At 36.9% G+C, this 21523-nt stretch overlaps 1 protein-coding gene across 3 annotated transcripts in view; it reads left to right on the forward strand.

Annotated features, from left to right (window-relative positions):
• Positions 1-21523, forward strand: part of SPTLC3 (serine palmitoyltransferase long chain base subunit 3) — a 108796-nt gene that overhangs the window by 48908 nt on the left and 38365 nt on the right. For 2 of the 3 annotated variants that reach the window (XM_072927619.1, XM_030269221.4), the window contains 3 exons: positions 11919-12110; positions 13576-13730; positions 14638-14786. In XM_072927619.1, coding sequence (XP_072783720.1) covers positions 11919-12110; positions 13576-13730; positions 14638-14786 — 496 coding nt within the window. The remainder of the gene's footprint in view (positions 1-11918; positions 12111-13575; positions 13731-14637; positions 14787-21523) is intronic. The other variant, XM_072927620.1, reaches the window with a different exon arrangement.

Raw genomic sequence — 21523 nt, forward strand, 5'->3', positions numbered from 1 at the left:
TTGTGTTGACAAGAAATCAGATTGGTGTCTAGGCATCTCTGTTGCTCTTGGAACATATCTGGTAGCTCAGGAGAGTGTGTTCTTGATCAGAGCTTCTAGAACCTTCTAAATGACCCTGCCAGTCTTTGCTTTGCCAACTATTGTTGCTGTATCTCTGTAGTTCCCAAATTTGATTGAAAATTTAATTTTACATAGAAAGGCTGTACCTATTTCCTTCATCCAGCATCTATGGATTAAAGGTTCTATCTGCTTACATTTCACCCTCTGAAAATATGTACCAGCTGTTTTTGCAGTTCTCAGTCATTTCTGTTCCACATTTCATGTCATAATGAGCTTTAGGATCGTGAGGTAAGTAGGAAAATTAGGACATGAAGCGTAAAAGTATTTTGAGATGTTATCTAGTCCATTTCTGAAAATCACTTTTATCCAGGGCTAGTTTTCTGCTGGAATATCTTGAAGGCTATTCTGGAGCCTCTTCATTTGTAAGATGTGTCACTGTATTTTGGGATTTTGTTAAGACTGACAGCACTGCTTTCTTCTGTCTTCTGATAGACAATATCAGCTTTGTCTTTACATAAAATGTCCCTACTAGAGGTTTATATCCATCTTAAACACCTCCATTGCTCTAGATTCACATTTAACTGATTTTATCAGTACAAAGTTCTTTCTAATAGCTGATTTAGATCACTTTGGGTGTAATTTAAATATATTGATGCTTAACAGAGCACAGATTACTGTCTTTCTTGTGCAGTTATCTTTTATGTTTGAAGGCCCTTAGGCTGACAGCCATTAGGATTTTCTCTTCTCTTTAAACTAGACAATTCAGATTTGTTCATTCTTTCCTCATAACTTACTTGACCAGTAAGTAATTTTATTTTTCCAGTTCTCTCCATCTGGTTCACTTCTTCTTTCTCAAAAAGCAGTGTCTGAAGCTGGATGGACACTTAGTACTGCATAGTAGCTCTGAAATGGTTTGTCCTTTTGTCCTTAACATGAGTTTCTTAAGAGATGGCTGTTTTATCTCTAACTCCTTTTACTTTTAATGTTGCTTCCTATAGCAATACCTGCTACTTCTGTGTACAGTTATGCTCTCCTGAAACCTGTGCTTCTGCTGTTCCATTTCCTGCTTTTCCTAAGTCCCTTGATTTCTACCATTTTATGATCAGTATAAATGAAAACCTTGAGTTACTACACCATTAATGTCTCCTGAAATTACTTCCAAAGTGCAGCAATGTTTTAAGTATTGTCTTCTGATTTGCCCCATGGCAATATGGGAAGAAATAATAATGGAGGTAAGGGAAAGACTTGTGAAATGCCTGTAAGCATTTTTTTCCACAAGCAGTGATTTCATATTATATCCACCATCTTCCAACCACCCTGGAACATCCCAGCTTGCCTACCACGTCCTTTCTTTCCAGAGGGCCAAGAGGCAGAATGTGCTGAACCTTGTTCATACCTAAAGAGAAGCTGGTTTATGGGTTAATGGGTTATTGCAATTGTACTTGTGTAATTCACTCAAGAATGGCTAAAGAGCCAAGTTTTTGCTGTCTGTCCTTCAGTTCAGGGATTTGGATCCCTTTGCGCTATCAAGGTCACATTTTCCTGAAGTTTTTAGAAGAGTTGATATCATGAAGTCCTAATCAGATTTGATTGAAATTGCTCTGTGAGCTCAAAAGCTTTAGTAGATGGGTACTTGCAGACAGAGGGGTAACAGGAGGGAGTAGGCCATTGCTTTCTTAAAAAAAAAAAAAACAAAAAAAACAAAAAAAAAACCAAAAAAACCCCCAAAAAAAACAGGTTAAGATTGTTCAAATGCAAAGGCTAATTTTCAACTCTCTTTTTTGCTATGCATTTGAAAAGGTGTCTTCCTTTGCCGAAAAAACAAAACACTTCAGTCACCCCTTTACCTCAGTGATCTTGCACCTGACTTTTGTCTCTTGAACTTCTTATGTGCTTCTTTTTCCTAACCTTTGTCTTTTCAGCCAAGAACTACAGGATCTAGGTGTTTACCTCTAGATAGACATTAATCCACTGGTGAAAATCAGTGAGGTGAGGACTTCCCTTTTTGTCTGTATTTAGGCTGCTGTAAAACCTGAGGAGAGCATTTATTGATTGAATTAGTCAATTTAATAATAGTTAATTAACATAAAAATTAAATGTCAATTAAGAATATAGGCCAAGATCATCTTTTCCAGTAGTACAATGCAGAAATTGAAATTGGTGGGAAGAGGAGAAAGCCTCTTGCAGAACTGTTGCATCTGGAGGCATCCAGTTGTGCGTTTCTCATTAGTGTAGGTGTAGGCATTACTTAACCATAATAGTTTGAAACTGTCTTTTCCTGATAATTTTCAAACAAAAAAATAGCTAGAGCAGGATGTTACTGCTTCTGTAGATTTTTAGGTGAAAAAGAAGAAGGTAATTGGTTGTCACTGGTTAAACTATGTGGCTTTTCTACATTAGGGAACAAGCTGGTGAATCTGGGTTACTCTAGACTGGGGTTCTCTGAGGACACTTTGATGATAGATGGGTTGGCAGCCTTTGTCATGTTGTTAAATTAAATGGTGTAGTGATTTGATCACACATACAGTTGTGATGCTGCCTTTGGTGTAGGACAACTGACTTTAATTAACCGTGGTCACTTCAACCAAGTTGCCTAATGATTGGCTAAATGAGTTTTTGTCTTCTTGCTTAAAACATCTTTTATTGTGTTTGAAGATGTCAAGCTATTAATTTTCTTGACATGTTCATAAGGATGGGTACTGTCTTCACCTTCCTCGAAATCTTCTGTCCTATATGCTATGCCTTAACTGAATTTATTTTGATTGTTTTTTCACCCTAGGACTCTCTTTTGATGCTGAATTCTTATCCTAACTCAGAGGTGGTCCTTGTCTAGCCAGATGGTCATCTTCCTACTGAGTTTTTAATCCCCCTGTCTGTAAAGCTAGCAGCACAAATTTGATTGCCTCTTTCTCAGCTGTTCATGAGAAATTCTGCCTTCCGTGTTGGGGATTTTTGTTATGGAATTTCTTATCTCTCTCTCCTCTCCATCTGTGGTATGTCAAGGTATTTGTATTTAAATATAATTTTAAAGTAGTTAATTACCTTGGAGGAGGTAGCATAAATCCAGCTAAACTGATTGCATTAACAAAATTGGCAATGACTTTCTCTTTCGTCACATTTTTAAAATATGATAAGGTACTCCTTGCAATCATAGGAATGTCTTGGAAGGCACAGTTTCAGCTTAACTTGTGCATAGCTCTCAGAACCAGGAAAATAATGTACAAATTATCCTAATGATACACAGCTTTCAGGTAAGAAGTGTGAATACATTTGTCCTCCTTTAACAAGGAATGAATTGTGACTTCCAGAAGACTTTATCCAAACTGGTGCCATAATCTTAGGAATGAAGAATGCTCTGAGACTGCTTCTGAATGTTTATTTGGCATGATCCAGCATCCACGGCCACGTCCATTCTGATAGGGAATGTGTGTCTCATTATTAAACTCATTATTAAATCTGTGCAAAATCCTGGCCCTTTTTGAAGCTCTTGTGCTATATAATGGGGAAAGGTCAGGGATCCAAAGAGGATTCATTATGCTAGTTATAGCAGAAGGTGAAGCATTTTCTCCACAAGAGAATTTTGCAGGAAGAGGAATCTGATAGCCAACTAAAATATTTTCTGATGTAAAGTCACTGTGTAGGAAATATGTAGGAGTTGGTGGATTGTATCATGTGAATGTTAACTCAGAATCCACACTGGGCAACACCACTAGCAATCTAGTTAGCACATCTTGAGAATCTTCACACTGCTATGGTCTTCATCCCAATAAATAGTTTCCTATCAAAGATATACGTGATATCCATAGGATTAATTTGTACATGCTAGATCACTTCTGAAAGTAGCTTCCCATATCAGCAGATCATCACCAGTCATGTGCAGAAACTGGCAGCCTTTGGAGTGATACCACTTCATCATCACCTTGTTTGTTTGTGCATTTTTAAAGCCAAAGCCATAGAATTTGGATGATCAGGAAATATTCTGATGTGGCTAAGCAGTGTGAATCCTGTCATTTACCCTAAGCTTTGGGAATCTTACCAAATGCTGCAACTTGACACTACAAACTATGTGGGGATTGCTGTAACCCAGGTGTTTCATCCACTCCTCTCTGATTCCACATGCATGGCTTTCTGCTCTGTAATTGCTGTAAGGTTAGGAAATAACTTTTAGTGGTTGATAGTATCTCCCTGGATAGTGAACTTCATTGTTTTGTCTCTTATAATTTAAAATTATTAAGCTCAATCTTTGCCCTCACGCCTTCCTATTTAGGTTGAGTCATTTTGAAGTTTCTGGGAGTAATAGGAGAATAACAGCTGTATAAGATAATCACGTTACTTGTTCTTTCTAGTGTTTCTTACTCTTGCTTGAAATGTACAAATGTAAAGCCATTGGGAAAAGAGTTTTCTATTCAGTTTTTTTTTTATCCCCCATGTACTGCTTGATGTAAGTTAGTTATTTGGTATTGGGTAGTCGCTGTTATGATTTACATTGCAATTTATGAACCTTGAAGTTCAGAATAGTGTTTTCTATGATTTTTCTCCCCTTCATCAGATTGCATTATCATGGTTTAAAACTGGGTTTTGTTAGGAGTCTGTGTGCAGTAGTCTAAGTTTCTATGCTACAAAGAGTTACAGGTGGCTTTTCTTTTGGCAAGCACTGTGGTGTGACCATTCTGCAATGTGCAGTTCTGCCTGCTGGACTAAATTCATGCAAGATGAAAACACGTGCTGGTGTTTTCTGTGGGTTTTGCAAAAATTGCACACAGAAGGCAGTTTCTTAATAGTTGAAACTAAACATTCATTGGTGCTGGAGTGCATGTTGCTTGTAATGTGTGCAGGGGTAGAATTTCTGATATATCAGATGAGACACTAAATTAATATAAATATCTTAATAAAATCTTACAAAACTAAGATAAAATGTGTACTTTCTGAGTTCATATCTCTTCTTGTTTGGTACTTCTGCCACTGTTGAATGTTCTTCCTGAATGCTATTTATGAGAAAATCTTCTGTATCCTCCCAATCTCTTATATTGCAACCAAAAGTTTCACTTTAGCATCATACTAAAGTGTTAGCTTGAAAATTATACAGTATGGGTATTTTTTCCTCATTACATAACAGCATTTCACAGTATAGTCTAATGTGTTTGTCGTTCACATCTGTATTTTCATAGTATTGTCATAGTCAGCATTGCAAGGCTTGTGTGTTTGATGCTGAAAGAATTGCTGCAAGATTAATATGTTGTAGTTTAACTTGTGTTCAACTGAAAAGATTAGGCAAGTCTGGAAGGTGAAGATCCTGTCTTTTCATACCTTTATGGTGTTTACCTGTAGTGTGCTGTCTTGAAGAGAGGCTGCAAGTTTTTAGTCAGCAATTAGATGACAGATCATTAATAAATGAAAAACCATTTCCTGATGCTTGTGAAAAGTGTGGTGAAGACCCAGCCTTCAAACAAACCTCAAACAGCAGAACAAGCAGCATTTAATACTGTCTACAGGGAGTGAGCTTTTAGAGTTTCTGAATTGTTAAATCCTAAATCTCTGCAAGTTCAAAAGTACATGGTTTCCTAAGTTATTTTAAGGGTGTCCTATATTTCCTAAACCTTCTGGACTGTCTTGGAGATTTTACTCTTAGCCTTTATTGACTGTATTAATACCAGGTGTATATTTTTTCTTGAAACTTCAGTAGAAATCAATCATCAGTCTAAACAAAGATTCTGCAGGCACACTAACAACTTTTTGGCTTGGTTGCTACTTGTAGTTTGTGTTGTAGCCACTTTCTTGTGGCTTTGTCACATTGCAAGAGGCAGTGACCTTGGTTTTAGCACCTTCCAGACTTAAAAGTTTCACAACTATTTTTAATTTGAGTCTTGTCTTTATAGTTCAGTAATCTATGAATTCCCCATGTAGCTATTTTTGGCTTATGGTTTAGAAACTTGAGCCTGTAAGATCTGAAATGTGTTTTTACAGAAAAGAAAAAGTGAAGGATATCATTGCCAGTAAGTGGACAGATTTATGAAGTAATCTAAATTTGTGTCAATAGTATATTTATTACAGAGAACTGCTTTCATAATTTCAATTCCCTTTTTTTTCTCCTGGGAACTGTATACAATCAACCAGATTACTCCAGTGTCTAATGGATTCCTAAGTGATTTTGGGAAAATGTAGTAATTGTGACAGTCAACACGGTGAGAACCTGAAAGTTTTATTCTTTGGAACCCAGCCCTCTGGTGACAACGATCTATAGGAGACAGAATTGCACACCAGATGCTTAAAGTTGTGACTATCCAGTGGCACGTGCTAAGTGGGACTGAACTGGACCATGCCCTTCCCTTGGCTGAAATGGAATCCTGTAGTACCCCATCTTCAGCTTCTGCTCCAGATTACAGGCCTCTGTAGATCCTGATACTAATTTATGTCATTATTTATGTAGATATTTATATTCTTCCCCATGTGCCTGTCTCACACATCCTAGGACATCTAAAATCATCTACATTTAGGGTCCTGTCCCAGATGATCTTCAAGTGCTGGGGAGAAAACATCTATTTAGAACCAAACTGTCTGCAAGCAATTAGATGTTGCATTAGCAAATATGTCTATTCTCCCATTGCTTTTTTGCTGTAGGAGCACACTGTCCTAATTTGCTTAAGATTTCACTGTCATCTTGTAGGTCTGTCAGACATTGAGCAAACATGGCTATCACTTGGTTCACAGTTTTCAACACCTCTCAGTTCATATCTGTATGGGAAGCATTATGGAGATCAGTCAGCTTGCATTGTTTTTTAATAGGTTGTATACAACAACTTGATAAAATATGATCCAGAAACATACATAAAGCTACATCCACCTCTGGATCAGATTTTTTTACTGGCAGGGAACTTATATTTAAAGATAAAGACTTTATTGTTCTCCCAGTAGTTTTATTTCAAGGATATACCTATCTGCACCTGCTGCTGCTATATTGGAAGTGGATGTAATAGCAGGAGAATATTTAACTAGAGCTTTTTGTCTCTGTAGAACAGATTTGCATGGAAACATGAGTTTTTGGAGCTTGATACAGATGCACTCACCCAGCATACCTGGTTACCTCTTTTCTGGGGAGTTACAATCAGCACAGAGGTTTGGTACTGTGGCACTCTATGCTGTTCAATTCTTCATTCTCCCCTTGATGCAAATTGGCTCATGCCAATTAGCACAATTCCAAGTCTGCAGGACCTAAATACAATGAAAAATTATCTCCTAATTTTAACAGTAGTATGAACAAATATTTACGTATTATTCATGCTATTACATAGCTATCATTTTTTTTCTTTGCTAATGAAAATATGTTTTGTAACTATTGCTTGTAAAGGTGTTGCCAGAAGTGTGTTTAATAGACTTAAAGATGAGTTTGTGTTATTCTTAGAGCAAGCTATTCAATTAAAATTGTGTGTCCCTTATATTCAGTATTTTATACGTATGTCCTTTCTAACAGCACTCTCAGATTTGTTGTCAGAGTTGATTTCTCCATTTGAAAATCTGAAGGCATTTTGGAAGGGGTTCTTCATTAGGGGAGAGTTTTGAAATACTATGGCTAGTGGGAAAATGGAATCCAAGAGGTATTGTACTTAAAGCTGACTTTGCTGCATTGCCATCACTCCTGTGGACTTCTTTGGCATCAAAATCTTGCTGCAAGGAATTCTCTTGCTGCAGTATCTTGCTGGAAACCAGCTAAGCAGAGGATCAACACACAAAAGTTGCATATCCTGACTGTGCTTTTGGTTTTCAAGAAGTTGATGAAATCCTAGACTTGTAAAACTCTTTGGTAAAAATATCCATTCTCTTTGAATTTCACCTATTGCCTTTCTTTGTTCAGTGTCTTTATGTTCCACCAGTAGATTCCCTGCATTTGTGCCTGGAAGGTAAACGTACTTTGTGGCAGGCCACTGAGAAACTACTTCAATTTGAGATGCCAGTATAATTTTTAAAACAAGCTAGTAAATTGTGGATTAACATACCAGAAGAGGTATTTACTCAAGATTTTTAGAGGAAGCCAAAGATGAAGTTGCTGAGTAACTCTGGGCTGCTGTTTGTTGCCCTTTTTGCCAGAGAAATTAGGGGTTCCAAATAAACAATTTTTGAAAAGCTAACGAGGTAAATGCAGGGAATGGAGTCCCCCAGGGATCACTTTTTGGACGTGTGCTTTCATATTTTCATCAGTGATGTGGAAAAAGGGCTGAGGAGAAATAGATGACAATATGTGTTGACAGTACAGAATTCTTCAGGTTGCTGAAAAATTAGGTCTGAACAAGAAACACTGCAGAAGTTTCTTGTTGGTAGTGTGTATATATTTGACAAAAGATCAAAAAAAAATTCAGGTCTCTAAATAAAAACCAAATAATTAACTGGAAGGGGAAATGGTCCCAAAAATGCACAAACAGCAGTGTTCCATAAATTTGGTCTGTTTGCAACTGAGGAAGGATATATGTAATCATAAGAGGTGAAACTGTAAACTGTGGCAAGAAGGCAAATAGAATGTTAACAGTCTTTAAAAAGCAACAGAAAAGAAGAGAAAGCATAATTTTCAGATGTATAAATCCCTACTGTGCCCTCAAGTGGGGTATGCGATTTTAATTTGCATCCTCTACATCTCAAAAAGGTTTTATTGATTTTTGCAGAGTGAAGAGAAAGTTGAGCATGAAAATATAGAATTTTTAAATTTATTTTTTGGATTTTAAATTCATGTAAGGACATGGAGACTGGATTGGAATTATATAGACTAAGATTCCTCTAGGTTGGGAAGAGACAAATGGAGAGGTAGAATTTATTTAGGTATAGAAAATTATGAGTTGTGTAATTGACTGAGTAGGAAAGCACAGAAGTCAAAGTAAACTGTCATGACATTGTCAGGTAATTTCATTATGAAAAAGGAAACACATTTTTACAGGTGAAATTAATTATCAAAAGTCAGAATTTATTTCCCCAACATTTTTTAGGTTCAATAATGATGAACACATCCATAGTTATCCCCTGATGACTGTTATAAGGTGATAAGACAGTCTTAGAGTCATAAAAATCTCAAAGCCACCAATTGCTAAAGTTGGAAGGATATATATGTTTTTTAGAATCTTTACCCAACCAATTGTTACAGTTTAAGGTATGGAGTAGAAAATGTACTGTCTAGTGCAGGTGTTATTACAGGTAATAAGACATAATTCACCAGAGCATCTGCTGTGTAATGGTGTAACTAATGATCTCTGAATTGTTTCAGGCATTGGTAGGAAATCTGCTGTATTTGATTTCAGTGCCAGCAACAGCTGAATTACATCTCCCTTCACTGTATAGGTGCTGTTCTAAATGCACAGTCTCCAAATCCACCTCCTTATTTTGAGATAAAACTTCATGATAACATAGAAAAAGTCAACAGTAACACAGTGCAAAATGACAGCCATTGCTTCACTGACCAATTCAGCCAATTTAGACTGGCTGAAATTAAATATCCACATGATGTTCAGTCAGTCACTCAAACACCCCACGCTTGGATCAGCACGAAAACATCCCCACTTCACTCTCCAACTCTTCAGAAGCAGCAAATCCACTTGTTTTGGTTATTCTTTCTTGAGAATCTCTCTTTACTTATTTGTGGGATTCTAGGGATGGTTTTGTTTTTCTCACTTTATTTTTAGACAAGGTGTCACTGTGTTTTTTGAATTTGTTCTCCCAGCCTTGTACCAACTTTTCAAAGACTCTTGGATTTTGTCCATAGCCTGGAGAATGTGAGTCACACCCGACTCCACATTTTTCATACTTCACTACCATCTATGCTTGTTCCTCCCAGCCATTTGTATTAAGGACTGTGGCAGTGGTTACCTGGTTAAATCCATGTGTTATACTGACTGCAGCAAATGGCACCTGCTGAAATGAGAGTTCCACAACAGCAGGGTTTTATTGTGGAAGAAGGATGTTACAGTGCAGAAGTCTGATTGGAGCTCTCCCGTTCCTTCACCAATAAGGTTTACAGCAATAAAGTGTTTCTTAATAAATTCAATGAACAGAAACATCATAACTCTCTCCTCTGTGATGATGTACATTATCACATCATCACAGCTTGATGCCAATTGATTCAAGAACATCAAACTACAATGCCACTTGAATTTCCACATATGACCATAAACACACTCTTAGCCCATGTATAATGTGAAGTAATGGGACCGAGCTTAATCCTTTCTGAAATATTTGCTTTATCTCATCACTGTGTGCACACAGCAGTTGTGACTCATGTGAAATTTGACTTCACCATGTATTTAACTCATACTCATAAAATGTTTTTCATGGTAAATAGGTTGCCCTAAAAGACCAATTAGCTTGAGGTAGGAGTGCATCATTTCTTCAAAGGTGTTCCCTCACATAGTGAAAGCCAGTCCTGCATTCCTTCTCCCTTACAGGGCAGTAAGTGTTTCCAAAGTCTAAATATGTTTCTGTTCAGCCCAACCAGGTGGGTTTTTTTTCTTTTTTTGGGTTTCCTTAACTGCCTTTCTATTTTCTTTTCTGCCCAAAAATGCTCTTTTTTTTTTTTTTTTTATTTTTTTTTTTATTAATTTCTTTTTCTCTCCCAAAACCATTGGGGAGCCCAGTCATTGGACCAGCAATTTACAACAGAAATCTAAATCCTGTGAGGATAAAGACATTTTGATGCAATATGAAGATCAATAATAAAGTATAGTGAATTGGCAATTGATCTTAATATGAATATTCTATTTCAGCTTGCTATATTACATAACTAGGTAATCTACATTTTTAGTTCATCTTTCCCACAGGCAGAAATGTATTATTGGTATTTCTTCATATACTGGCAGTTTTGCTTTATAATATGTCAAAATATATGTCTTGGGTATTTGTTTGTTTGGTTTTGGCTTTTTTAACAGGGCACTTTTTTTTTCTGGATTGTGTTTTGTTAATTTTGAATTAGCAGATTGGGTGTTACTAGACAGTAGCTGTAAAGGCCATCACAGTTTGCAGAAATAAGGGAGTTGCCACTCTCCCAAAGAATAGTCTGATGAGCCTATTGAATATGGCAACTGCAAAACTCATCTTCTTTAATTTGGAAATGGAAATATTAATATATTTTAATGACAAAATATTTTGCCCACACACTGTTGTAAATTTCTGGAATTTTTTCACAATGGGATCACTAATTCCAGCTAGAAAGGCTGTCTGTGTGCCTTCTTTAGGTTTTTTTCTTTACTTTTCCTCTTCTCTATTTTGTGTCTTAGGTAGCCTTAGAATTAGGGGAGATGTTACTGAAAATAGGATTAAAAGCATTTGTGAAATCAGAACAGGAATAGAAGGCAAGGATCATAACTGCTTTGGGTACTTCCTCAGGTGTGGAGACCATTGCGGTAAAGCTGCCCTGTCTTAGGCAGGATTTGTTTTATATAGGTTAGTTGCTGCAATGGGTTGGTTACACAAGACTTCCAGAAAGAGTCAGGGGTAGTGTAGGTGAGCTTTTAATGCTGCCCTTCCCTTTTTATAGCTCTGTCTTGCGAGACAGAGTATTGTGGTTTCCATTTAATCACCTTTGAAATAATTGTCCAATTGCACAATAATACACAGCAAATCTTTCATAAGTTTCATATGTTTCAAAATAGACAAGGGAGTGGTGTGGAAGACATCTGCAACTGAGGACATGAGAGGAGGGAAAATGGAAGATACTTGTAGTGGTCAGTAGCAACTGTAGTGTTAAAGGTCCTCTTCATCAGCTGATATTTAGTGTGAGGTTTAAATGTCTCTCCTAATTAGAGAAAAAGATTTGCCCCGAGGCCAAAGGGTCTAAGCTCTGATGAGATTAAATATATTAATCAAAAGTTTCTGTTCTGTTTTTTCAGAAGAATGGAGTATCAAACGGAACCCTCTACAAAAAAACATTTATTGAGCACTTTGAACAGGCACCAATGTATGTTGCAGTTTTTACTTTCGTGGGGTTTGCAGTGGGAACAATATTTGGCTACCTGCGAGATTTTATGAGAGCCTGGGGACTAGAAAAACGTAACATTGCTACGGAGAGAGAACAACAAAAAGTATGTATGAAAAAGTCATTATGTACCCACAGCTGAGTTTTCCTCTGATTACAAGTGATTTACAGCAACTTGTGGAAGTAACAAGGCAGACAACTTTCATTTTACAGAGCGTTGCACAGGGGTGAGAGGAGTGACACATCATGCCAGTGGAGCTGTATGCATGCGTATGATTATGTGCCTACATTTATGTAAAATCATTTTTACCCAGGGACACATTCACCTCATTCTAGGAGTGCCGTAATACTCTCAGCAAACCAGAATCTCAGTATATTAGGTCAATACATAGAAAAAGAAAATTCATAAATGCCTTATTGTTAAATATATCATCTTTCCAAATCTCTTCAACCCAAATTTTCCTTTGTCCCATCTGACTATCTTATGCTGTCTTCCACAGTGAGGAAGTTCTAGTTTTGTTCTAATTGAATTCGTGTAACTCCCAAAATTTTTTATCCCATATAATTCCAAGTGAAACTTGCACCTTAGCAAGATCAGCTGCCTTCCAACTTTGTTTAAAATTTTTGGTTCCTCCTTCTCAGTGAAGTTTGAGTCATCATTTGTGGTAACACCTGGCATAATGAAGGAAAAACATGAGGAGTTTTACTGTTTCTCTTGCAAATAAAACTCCTGAAATTGTTTCCTTTTTTAGATTTTCAAAGATGCATGCATGACTTAATGAATATCACTTTCAATTCACTTCATGATCTGGCCATTTGTTAATTCCACTTGTGCCATTTTTTTTATCCTTCACTATGGATTACATGTTTATTTAATTTTCCCACATATGTTAACTGCACGCCATGTTATTTTATCAGTTTGTTGTATGCAGTGCCCAACATAGATATATTGCTGTTTCATATAAAGCTTTGTTTAAATTTAATTTCCAAGTAAAATCCATGGATATTCATTAATTCTCAACCAAAAAAATTGTCTTAACTGGATGATTCCAGTAATGCCAAAATCACATATATTGCACTAGCTTTTGTCTAATGCATCCATCATTTAATGAAATGGAGTGAGTCGTTTATCCAACTTTTCTGCAATCTGCTCCACACATAGAAAAATGATCAATTTGAAGCAATTGGTTTCTTCAAGTGAAAGAATCTTGATTTTGTTTTTTTCCCCATTTCCATCTTTCCGGATATGTAGGGAGAGTTAGATCAACTTGTTTAGCATTTAATTAAAAAAAAACTATCTGACTAACCAAAAAAGAAACCAAAAATCCCCCAATCTTTAAACAGAAACAAAATACCAACAAAATACCCTCTAAGAAATACAACATTTTATTTTAAAACAATTATAGTAAGCATACGGTATTGCTGTTTGTTATTGCTGTGACATAGGACAATGTGGCAGCTATGACTCTCTGTTTATTGATGAATCAGTTTTTCCTTGTTAATAGGAATGGCTTGGGTATAGAAGGAGATATTTTCACTGCAACATAACCCTGTGCATGTTTTCAAACCAGGATTTTGTGCCACTTTATCAAGATTTTGAGAACTTTTACACCAGGAACCTCTATTTGAGAATACGGGATAACTGGAATCGTCCCATTTGCAGTGTCCCTGGGCCACAGTTTGACCTCATGGAGCGTGTTACAGATGATTACAACTGGACATTTAGGTGAGTCATCTTACACTCTGCCACTCTCAGCCTCATGAGCATACTGCTGACACCTCTGCAAAGCACAGAAAGTTGTGTCCATATCCTTGTCTAATATCCACCAGCATGTTTCTTCCTGCACTCAGTAACATGCTGACAATCTGACCCTTTTCTTCTGAGTATTTGTTTGGAAATGCAGTATAGATTTCCAACTCAATTGCAAATGGTTTTGGCTGTGTCAGCACAAGACTGCTCACACAACATTTATAGCAACAGACCTTGACTCTGAATATTGCAACAAAATTTGTTTTATCCCTTGGTTAGGTTTTATATCATCATTTTTTGCACTGCATGAATGTGGCTTCTTCCCTTCATAGTGAGTCTTTGGCAGTGGGTTTTAAGCAGATTACAGCTTGAAGGTTTTGGTGTATTGCAGCTGAATTACATAGCTATGGGAATTCACAGCATAGACAATGTGTAGGTTGGCTATATTTGAGCTTACTGAGAATGCATCATAGTGTTTCCCATATTTTCATTAAGTTCTGTGTGTGTATGAAAACACTCATGACTTAATGGAAGCGGTTGACAATTTGCTTGAAAAATTAACGTCTGTAAGTTGTTCCTTAAATAAAGTCATAGGTTTGTTTGTTTATTTAAATCCATAAAAGCAGCCATTGATCCCACACCAGTATATTGCCATCTGTAGTGTGCCTTCTAGAAAGCACTCTGACCAAGAAGCAGTACTTAGTTAGGAAAAGAGGAAGGACAGAGAAACTTTTGGACTGTTAAGAGTATGAGGATTGTAAATTCACAAGCAGGAATTTGACACTGGAACAAAATTTGGTGGGAAAATTTTGAGATTTTTTTCCTTTTCATTTGGGATTGGAAGGAAAATTGCACTATTGTTCAAAATTTGCTTTAATTACAGGTTTACAGGAAGGACTATCAAGAATGTAATCAATATGGGTTCTTATAACTACCTCGGCTTTGCAGAAACAGATGTTAATGCTTTGAAAACTGTGACCAAAGAGTTAGAAAAATATGGGACAGGAGTCTGCAGTACCAGGCAAGAAATGGGTGAGTAAACAGTGAGATGGCCACCAAACATTCTGTAACTGTGCTCTTTTTCTCACAGATTTCTTAAAAAAATTAGATACAGGGAACTTTGATCACATCAGCAATTACTTGTTTCACAATTAAAAGGAATGATGTGTTTTATTTTTTCTCACATGAGGGTTTTTCAAAAAGGAAAACTAATACTGAATTTTGGGAAAGCTAAACCAAACGTGTCATCTACTGGCCTGGGATTTTTTTTAATGATGGAAACACACACACATTGAGATTTCAACAATTGTTCTGGAGTAAATTCAACTGCATCAGAGATTTGTATCAGTTACCACACACAGAGGTTTCAGATTAGTAAAATGATCTTTTACATAATGTTTTTTAATCCCATGTCCTAAGAATGTATTGGAATGTTTTATGAGATGCTACTGGCACAAAGCAGAAATTTCTTTTTTGCTTTTAGCAAATAAATTCAGGAAGGCTCCATCTGACATTTTTAGTTTTATCTGCTATGATTGTCTGCTTTGTTAGTTTGTAGGCTGCATGCAGTGTTACCTTCAACTTCCTGTTGTTACACAAAGCCTTGCATTCCTTATGGTACAGTCATCTTACATTTCAAAAAAAAACCAAAACAGTTTCAAGACAGAGAAATGCAAGGGGAGGTTTCTCTTCAGACTTTATCTTTCTTGGGAGTATTAAATAAAAAATAAAAAAAAAAAAAAAAAAAAAGGCAGTTTCCCAGAATGGAGAAGTCTGTAAAAGATTTCTTTTTTGTAGTCCAGCAACCTAAAAAAATTACATTTATGTTTTCAATGTAAATTATATTCTTCCATAACTCTTACAGAAAAAATGCTGTATTTTGTTTAGGTTTTTTTAATGTAAAATCTCCATTTTAGAAGAAAAAGTAATTCAAACTTTGTGATCTTGTCATTGTGATTTGATTTGCCAATAATAATTATGTCAGTGACACCACTCAGAGAGGGTTTACAGATTGACCCTACTTACCTTTTGTAGGTGACCCATCTGGTGACTGCAATATATTATTTAACCTCAATTGCATGCTTGAAAGTGGTCACCATTGCTAGTCCTTTCAGATATTGAAGGAAGCTTTCTCTGGTTTTCTCCCAGGTTCCATTTTGTCTAGGAACATTTCAAGTTGTTTTCAGGACATCTAAGAATATGGCTGGTGTTCCTTATTCTGTAGCTTTCCCCGAATTTTTTTACTGGAAGATTTATTCTTTAAAAAGAGAAAAGAAAAAAATAAACACCAACCCAACTTATTAAAAGATTGATTCTGTGTTCAAATATTAAAAATCTTACTGAGTAGCTTCATCCTGTCTATTTGAGAGCCAGTGTATAGTGATTTCTAGGATATTCTCTTCATCTGAACTCCAGTGCTGTACTCAAAGTTGTCTTGACTGACTGAGCAAGGATTTCAATTCATTCTAATTGCCTTCACAACAAACAGTCCCATGAACTGCATCAAGACTATTCACAATGCAAGGATGAAGAGCATCCTAAAAAGCCTTGTGAGTCTCAGTCTTTTGGAAGTGGATATGGGAGAGCAGCTTGGACATCGACCTGCTAAAGGAAAGCAGGGTGTTAGGGCCAGGCTTAGCTGGTGTAAAGGAGCAGTCACAGCAGTTTATCCTGGGCAGGTAGCAGAGAGCCTGTGTTTGTGTGCTCCATGAAGAGAGTGGCTCCACAGGGCAGGGCTCAGCAGCGGCTCCTTTGTTGGTGCTGGCTCTTTGGAGCTCGTCTGTCAATAAGATTTGTATAAACAACCTAAGGAAAACAGCCTCTTATTCATAGTGCATACCCTCTTTGCTTGTTCCTTTATGTTCTTTTGCTCCATTCTCATCACAGTCCAACAGAAAAAAATTCTGAGTTACATATATATATCAAAGAGAGAGACGGGGAAGGGTCTGAATTAAACATCTTACCTCTTTAAATTCTCCTTTCTCATCTTCATCTTAGATAAAAGGAACAGGATGAGTTTGTTCCTGGGCAGATCACATTTCAAAACTTCTGTTGCTATTGTGTGTGGAGCTGAAGTGTTTTGAAGTGCAGTGAGCTGCAAGAGTCAAGGCTGTAAATTGCCTGTAGGGTTCTAGTCCAAGAGAGCACTTAAATGTATTTGTATTTTCAACCTAATTCACTTTAAAAGTACTGTTCTGCTTGTGTGCATTTAAGTGTCTGGCATGTCTGAGTTCTACCAAGATCTCTCTCGAAGCAGAGGTAGCTCTCTTTCTGAGAAGGATCATTCCACTGCTTTCCAAGGATTTCAGATAGAGAGTAAAACAAAGAGGACACAAACAAAAGTAATGTGAGTGATGTTTGAAAAATTACATGATGGTAAAACTGTCCTTTATGGTCTTCTACCTATACTTCTCCTCTTAAAACTGTGGAGGTTGTGGAGAGGTTATACAATGCTATCATATCAGAATGCTGTTGCAGGTAGTTTCCTCTTAGAACAGGGTTAAAATTGATGAAAACAGTGGCTGACCTTCCTAGACTTATCCCCCATAAAAAGATTTAAGGCTTTTCAATACATTTTGAATTCCACGCTCTTTTTAATAATAATAAATTACTTTCTTACTATAATGGTGTCATTTGAGCCACGATTCTGTGGGTTCTGTGGGACTTTCAATGTGAAATAAAAATACTTTCCTTTTAGTAAGAGCAAGCTAGCTATTAGCCCTTAGGAGCAAGATTTTGAAGTTATAAGTGGTAAATCCATGGGAAAATTAACTTGCTGTTCCACGCTCAGAAAGCAAAACAAACACTAGAAATTACTAGAATGTACACAGAAAGCCAGCCATAGAGCCTCAATATACTACTGCATAAAGCTGCTGTTTGTTGTTGCCTTGAGTACTCTGTGCAGGTCTGATCAAAAATATTTATCAAAACTGGAAAGTGTATGAGAAGAGCCACAGGGATCATCAAAGGCCTCAGACAACTTCTGGGTGAAGAACTGCTGAGCTTGCTGTCTCCAGCTGGCACAAATGCCTGTCATCTATCTCAAAAAAGGGGAGAAATTATAGACATTTTCAACATAATGTGTGATGTGGAAGAGTGGTCAGGGTTCATCCTTTCCCACTACCAGATATATAGGGCAGTGTATGAAGCTGGTAGAAGGTTTTAACCTAAATGCTGCTGTGAAAAACACTTCCATTCTTCTGTGAAAATTTAAAAAGTTTAATAAAGGACAACAGGAGACAAGGACCATAGAGCAAAGGTTATTATGGCTGGGTGTATCTTGGCACTTAGCCAAGAGCACCTTGTTACATTCTGGGATACCCCTTAAATACCTTTTCCCTTACATCAGCCTGTTGCATAGTCATAGATTTTTATATATATCCATAAACTAGTTTACATATTCCAGGGACTATTTTACATGTGTGCAGAGGAGTGCTCACTGATAGTTGATAGAAATACCCAAACTGTACCTGATTCAGGATGCCCTTTTTAACTCTGAGAGATGCCAAAAGAGGCTACAGAGAGATCTGCACCTATTATCTCTGAGAAAATTGACCATGGGTATTATTCAAATTAAAACAGTTTTTGTCAGCAGCAGTCTCTCCTGTAGGTTCAGGAAAAGGTAACTTTTAATTTCTTTGCTTTGTTCATTATACATCAAGAAACCAATTGGGACATAAAAAGAAATAGGAAGTTTTGATTTTTAGGAATAAATGTTGGGTTTGAGAAAATTATTCTTGAATGTTGAAGGATTTAACTAGCCAACCAGTACCTCAAGGTGGCTACAAGAAAGCTTGAGAGGGATTTTTTCAGGACGTGGAGTGACAGGATAAGAGGGAATGGCTTCAAACTGACAGAGGGCAGGGTCAGATAAGGTATCAGGAAGAGATTCTTCCTGCGGGGGTGGTGAGGCTCTGGAACAGGTTGTCCAGTGGATGCCCATTACTAGAAGTGTTCAAGGACAGGCTAGGTGGGGCTTGGAGCACCTGATCCAGTGAAAGTATCCATGTCTCTGTCCAAGGTGGGAGTACTGGAATTAGATTATCTTTAAGGTTCCTTCCAGCACAAAATATTCTGTGATTCATTCTATGATTCTGTAAGTAACTGGACACCAACTGTTCAATTAACTGGAGTGTTGGGAATGTTAGGGCATTCCATATAAACTGCCCCACAAAACTATCCCTACTGTTATATGTATTTTAATTTTTCTCTCAAAAGTGTTATTTTTTTAGCTTAATAAAACTGCCAGCACATAGGATCCTAAATAAATATGAAATAGCAAGCATTCCCTCCATATAATAAAAATATGAAAGAATGACAACTTGAATGTAAATTCCTTTTTCCCATGCAAATCAATGTATTTTAATGGCTGAAGTGGGAGTTGGCTACTGCTAAAGGCAGATTCAAGAGCCTTTTGTCTGAGCCCATCCTGTCGTTCAGTGTTTAGAGTCAGCCTTTTCTAAGCAATGTGACTGAGAATTATTGAGAAACATGCAAATTAGTTTCCTGCTTGCTGCTTGCAGATGATAACAAAATCAGCAAAGTTACACTTTTTTTTTAAGATAAGGCAGATTATCGTGCTCTGAGCACTCCTAGGGCTCCTGGGGCCAGGCTGGTGACAGGACTGTCACATGGACAGCAGTACTTCCAATGCTCTGTTTATCCAACTCCCCAGTATTCCTCATGGAGATGACATATGTGAGTAACCAGAGCAAACGTGTGATTAGTGCTGCTTAAGCAGCCAGGCAGGATTCCTGCCTTTTGTAATACTTCTCCTGTGATTATACCTTGGACCAAAAAACAAGTTGGAGCCTGCACAGAACACTTGCAGGGTGATTCACTCTGGAGGGCATATTAGCAGATTACCCTTTAACACCTAACTTGCACTCAGTTCTAGGGCTTTTTCTTTGTTTGAGGATTTTTTTTACACTTGATTGTGATCTCATTTCTAAAAAGCAGATCTGAAAATCTGTGCCAACATTTAATATACAAAAGTAGCTCGAACTCATTCACCTCCTTCCACTGGGTTTTAAGGCTTAATGTGAATTTCTAGCAGCATTTCAAGAAGATAAAAATAGTTATTTGGCCATTCTTTCTTTTATACTACTTCAAAGCTTTAATTAGGGCCAAAGCTCATTTTAAACATAATACTGTACAAACATGTGTCATTTTTCAGTTTGGAGAAAGAGATAAAGAACTGAATGTCCCATAATTTACAGTTTCCAAGTGAGGTTTTTAAAAAGATATAAAGTCACAAAAATGAGAATTTGTGTGCATGTATGTATATGTGTATATACACACATATTTCATAATCTTAGCTATTTTCTGATAGAGTATGGTATAAATTAGGAAACAATTTATGCAAAGAATTCTCTTTTGTCATGTCCACTAACATCCTTTTCCTCTTTGTGCCTACCCTCTCATAAATAACTAATACATTTATATGGATTATAAATAACTCATAAATAACTAATCCATTTATTTAATTTATTATCATTGGGTTAGCTTTGTTCCATGTATTTCACGATTGTAAAAGTATACATTGCAATGCAAGATTAATAGTCTGGATAGCCCATCTTCTAGCAGGTGGAATTGAAGGCATCTATAGGAATTAAGGGTTGTGTGACTTGTTTAATACCTAAAGTATCTCTGATATATGATGTTATCTGCATGCAAATATTTAGATACTTAAGATGCTGCCATACAGACTTTGGCATAAAGATGCTGGATTTACACTTGAAATTTTAACTTCATGTTTTTCTAAAGGTAAAAAAAAAAAAAAAAAAAAAGAGAAACAAAACCACAAAATCTAAATTCAGTTGCAAGTTCTGTTAAAACTAATATACTCTTTTCCTGAGAATCACTAAATTACACAGATACATTATTAGATTTATGACACCCACGGCATCTCTGTGGTATGAAAGCCCTGTCAGTTAGTAGCATTGTTAAGAAAACTTGAGCATTTCCTTTCTATCAAATGATTCATCAAAACCCCCTTATTTGGGGATTCTTTTCTGCACAGTGTTAAATGTGTGCTTTTCTCCTTCTCTTTCCAACAAGTCTCATTCTATAAATTGAGGATTTCCTCTACTAGTGGGTCTGTAGGACAGTGATACCATCTGCATCATCTGCTCTGGTAACACAGTGTAAGGAAATAATATCATTTCCACAGCTTCTGTTTCTTCATGTTGCTATTAATAACTCATCCAATCTTGCTTTTTGTAAAAGCCTGTATGTCTTTCAATAATACAGATTTTTTTCATCTGTGACAAGCATCTTACCAGAGTGAGTTTGTGACCTTAAGTTTCAAATGTGACGAGGAAGTTCAGATGTTTTGTTCTGCTCCTCACCATCCCAAGGATGCTGCTGACAAACCCTCATTTTCATAGTGTAATGGTTCTCAGTCCCCTGGGTGAGTCACGTCAGGCATGCACAGGGTTCTCAGCTGTTCTTTTTTCTTTCAAGGGCTTGTTGCTTGTATCAGTTTACTCTTCCAGCTTTCGTTTAACCTGAGGCAAGCAGGTATTTCCCTCTCTTCTTTGGGTCTTAGAATTCCAAACATAAAATTCTATTACAGGATACTGCTGTCAGTGTTGGCAGTTCAACTAGCCTGTGTAATTAGTGTATAAGAAACTGAAAGACTGTATTGGGCAGACTAACCAGTGGCATGAACCACCTTGTCCAAGCTGAAAGTGTCAAACTAATTAATGACTCTGTGGCTCATGGGAAGTCCATTTTCCAGCTTTATCTCTCTAGTAATCTGGCAGTGA

The sequence above is a fragment of the Taeniopygia guttata genome, chromosome 3 (genome assembly GCF_048771995.1).
Source record: "Taeniopygia guttata chromosome 3, bTaeGut7.mat, whole genome shotgun sequence".
In the NCBI taxonomy this organism is placed as follows: Eukaryota; Metazoa; Chordata; class Aves; order Passeriformes; family Estrildidae; genus Taeniopygia; species Taeniopygia guttata.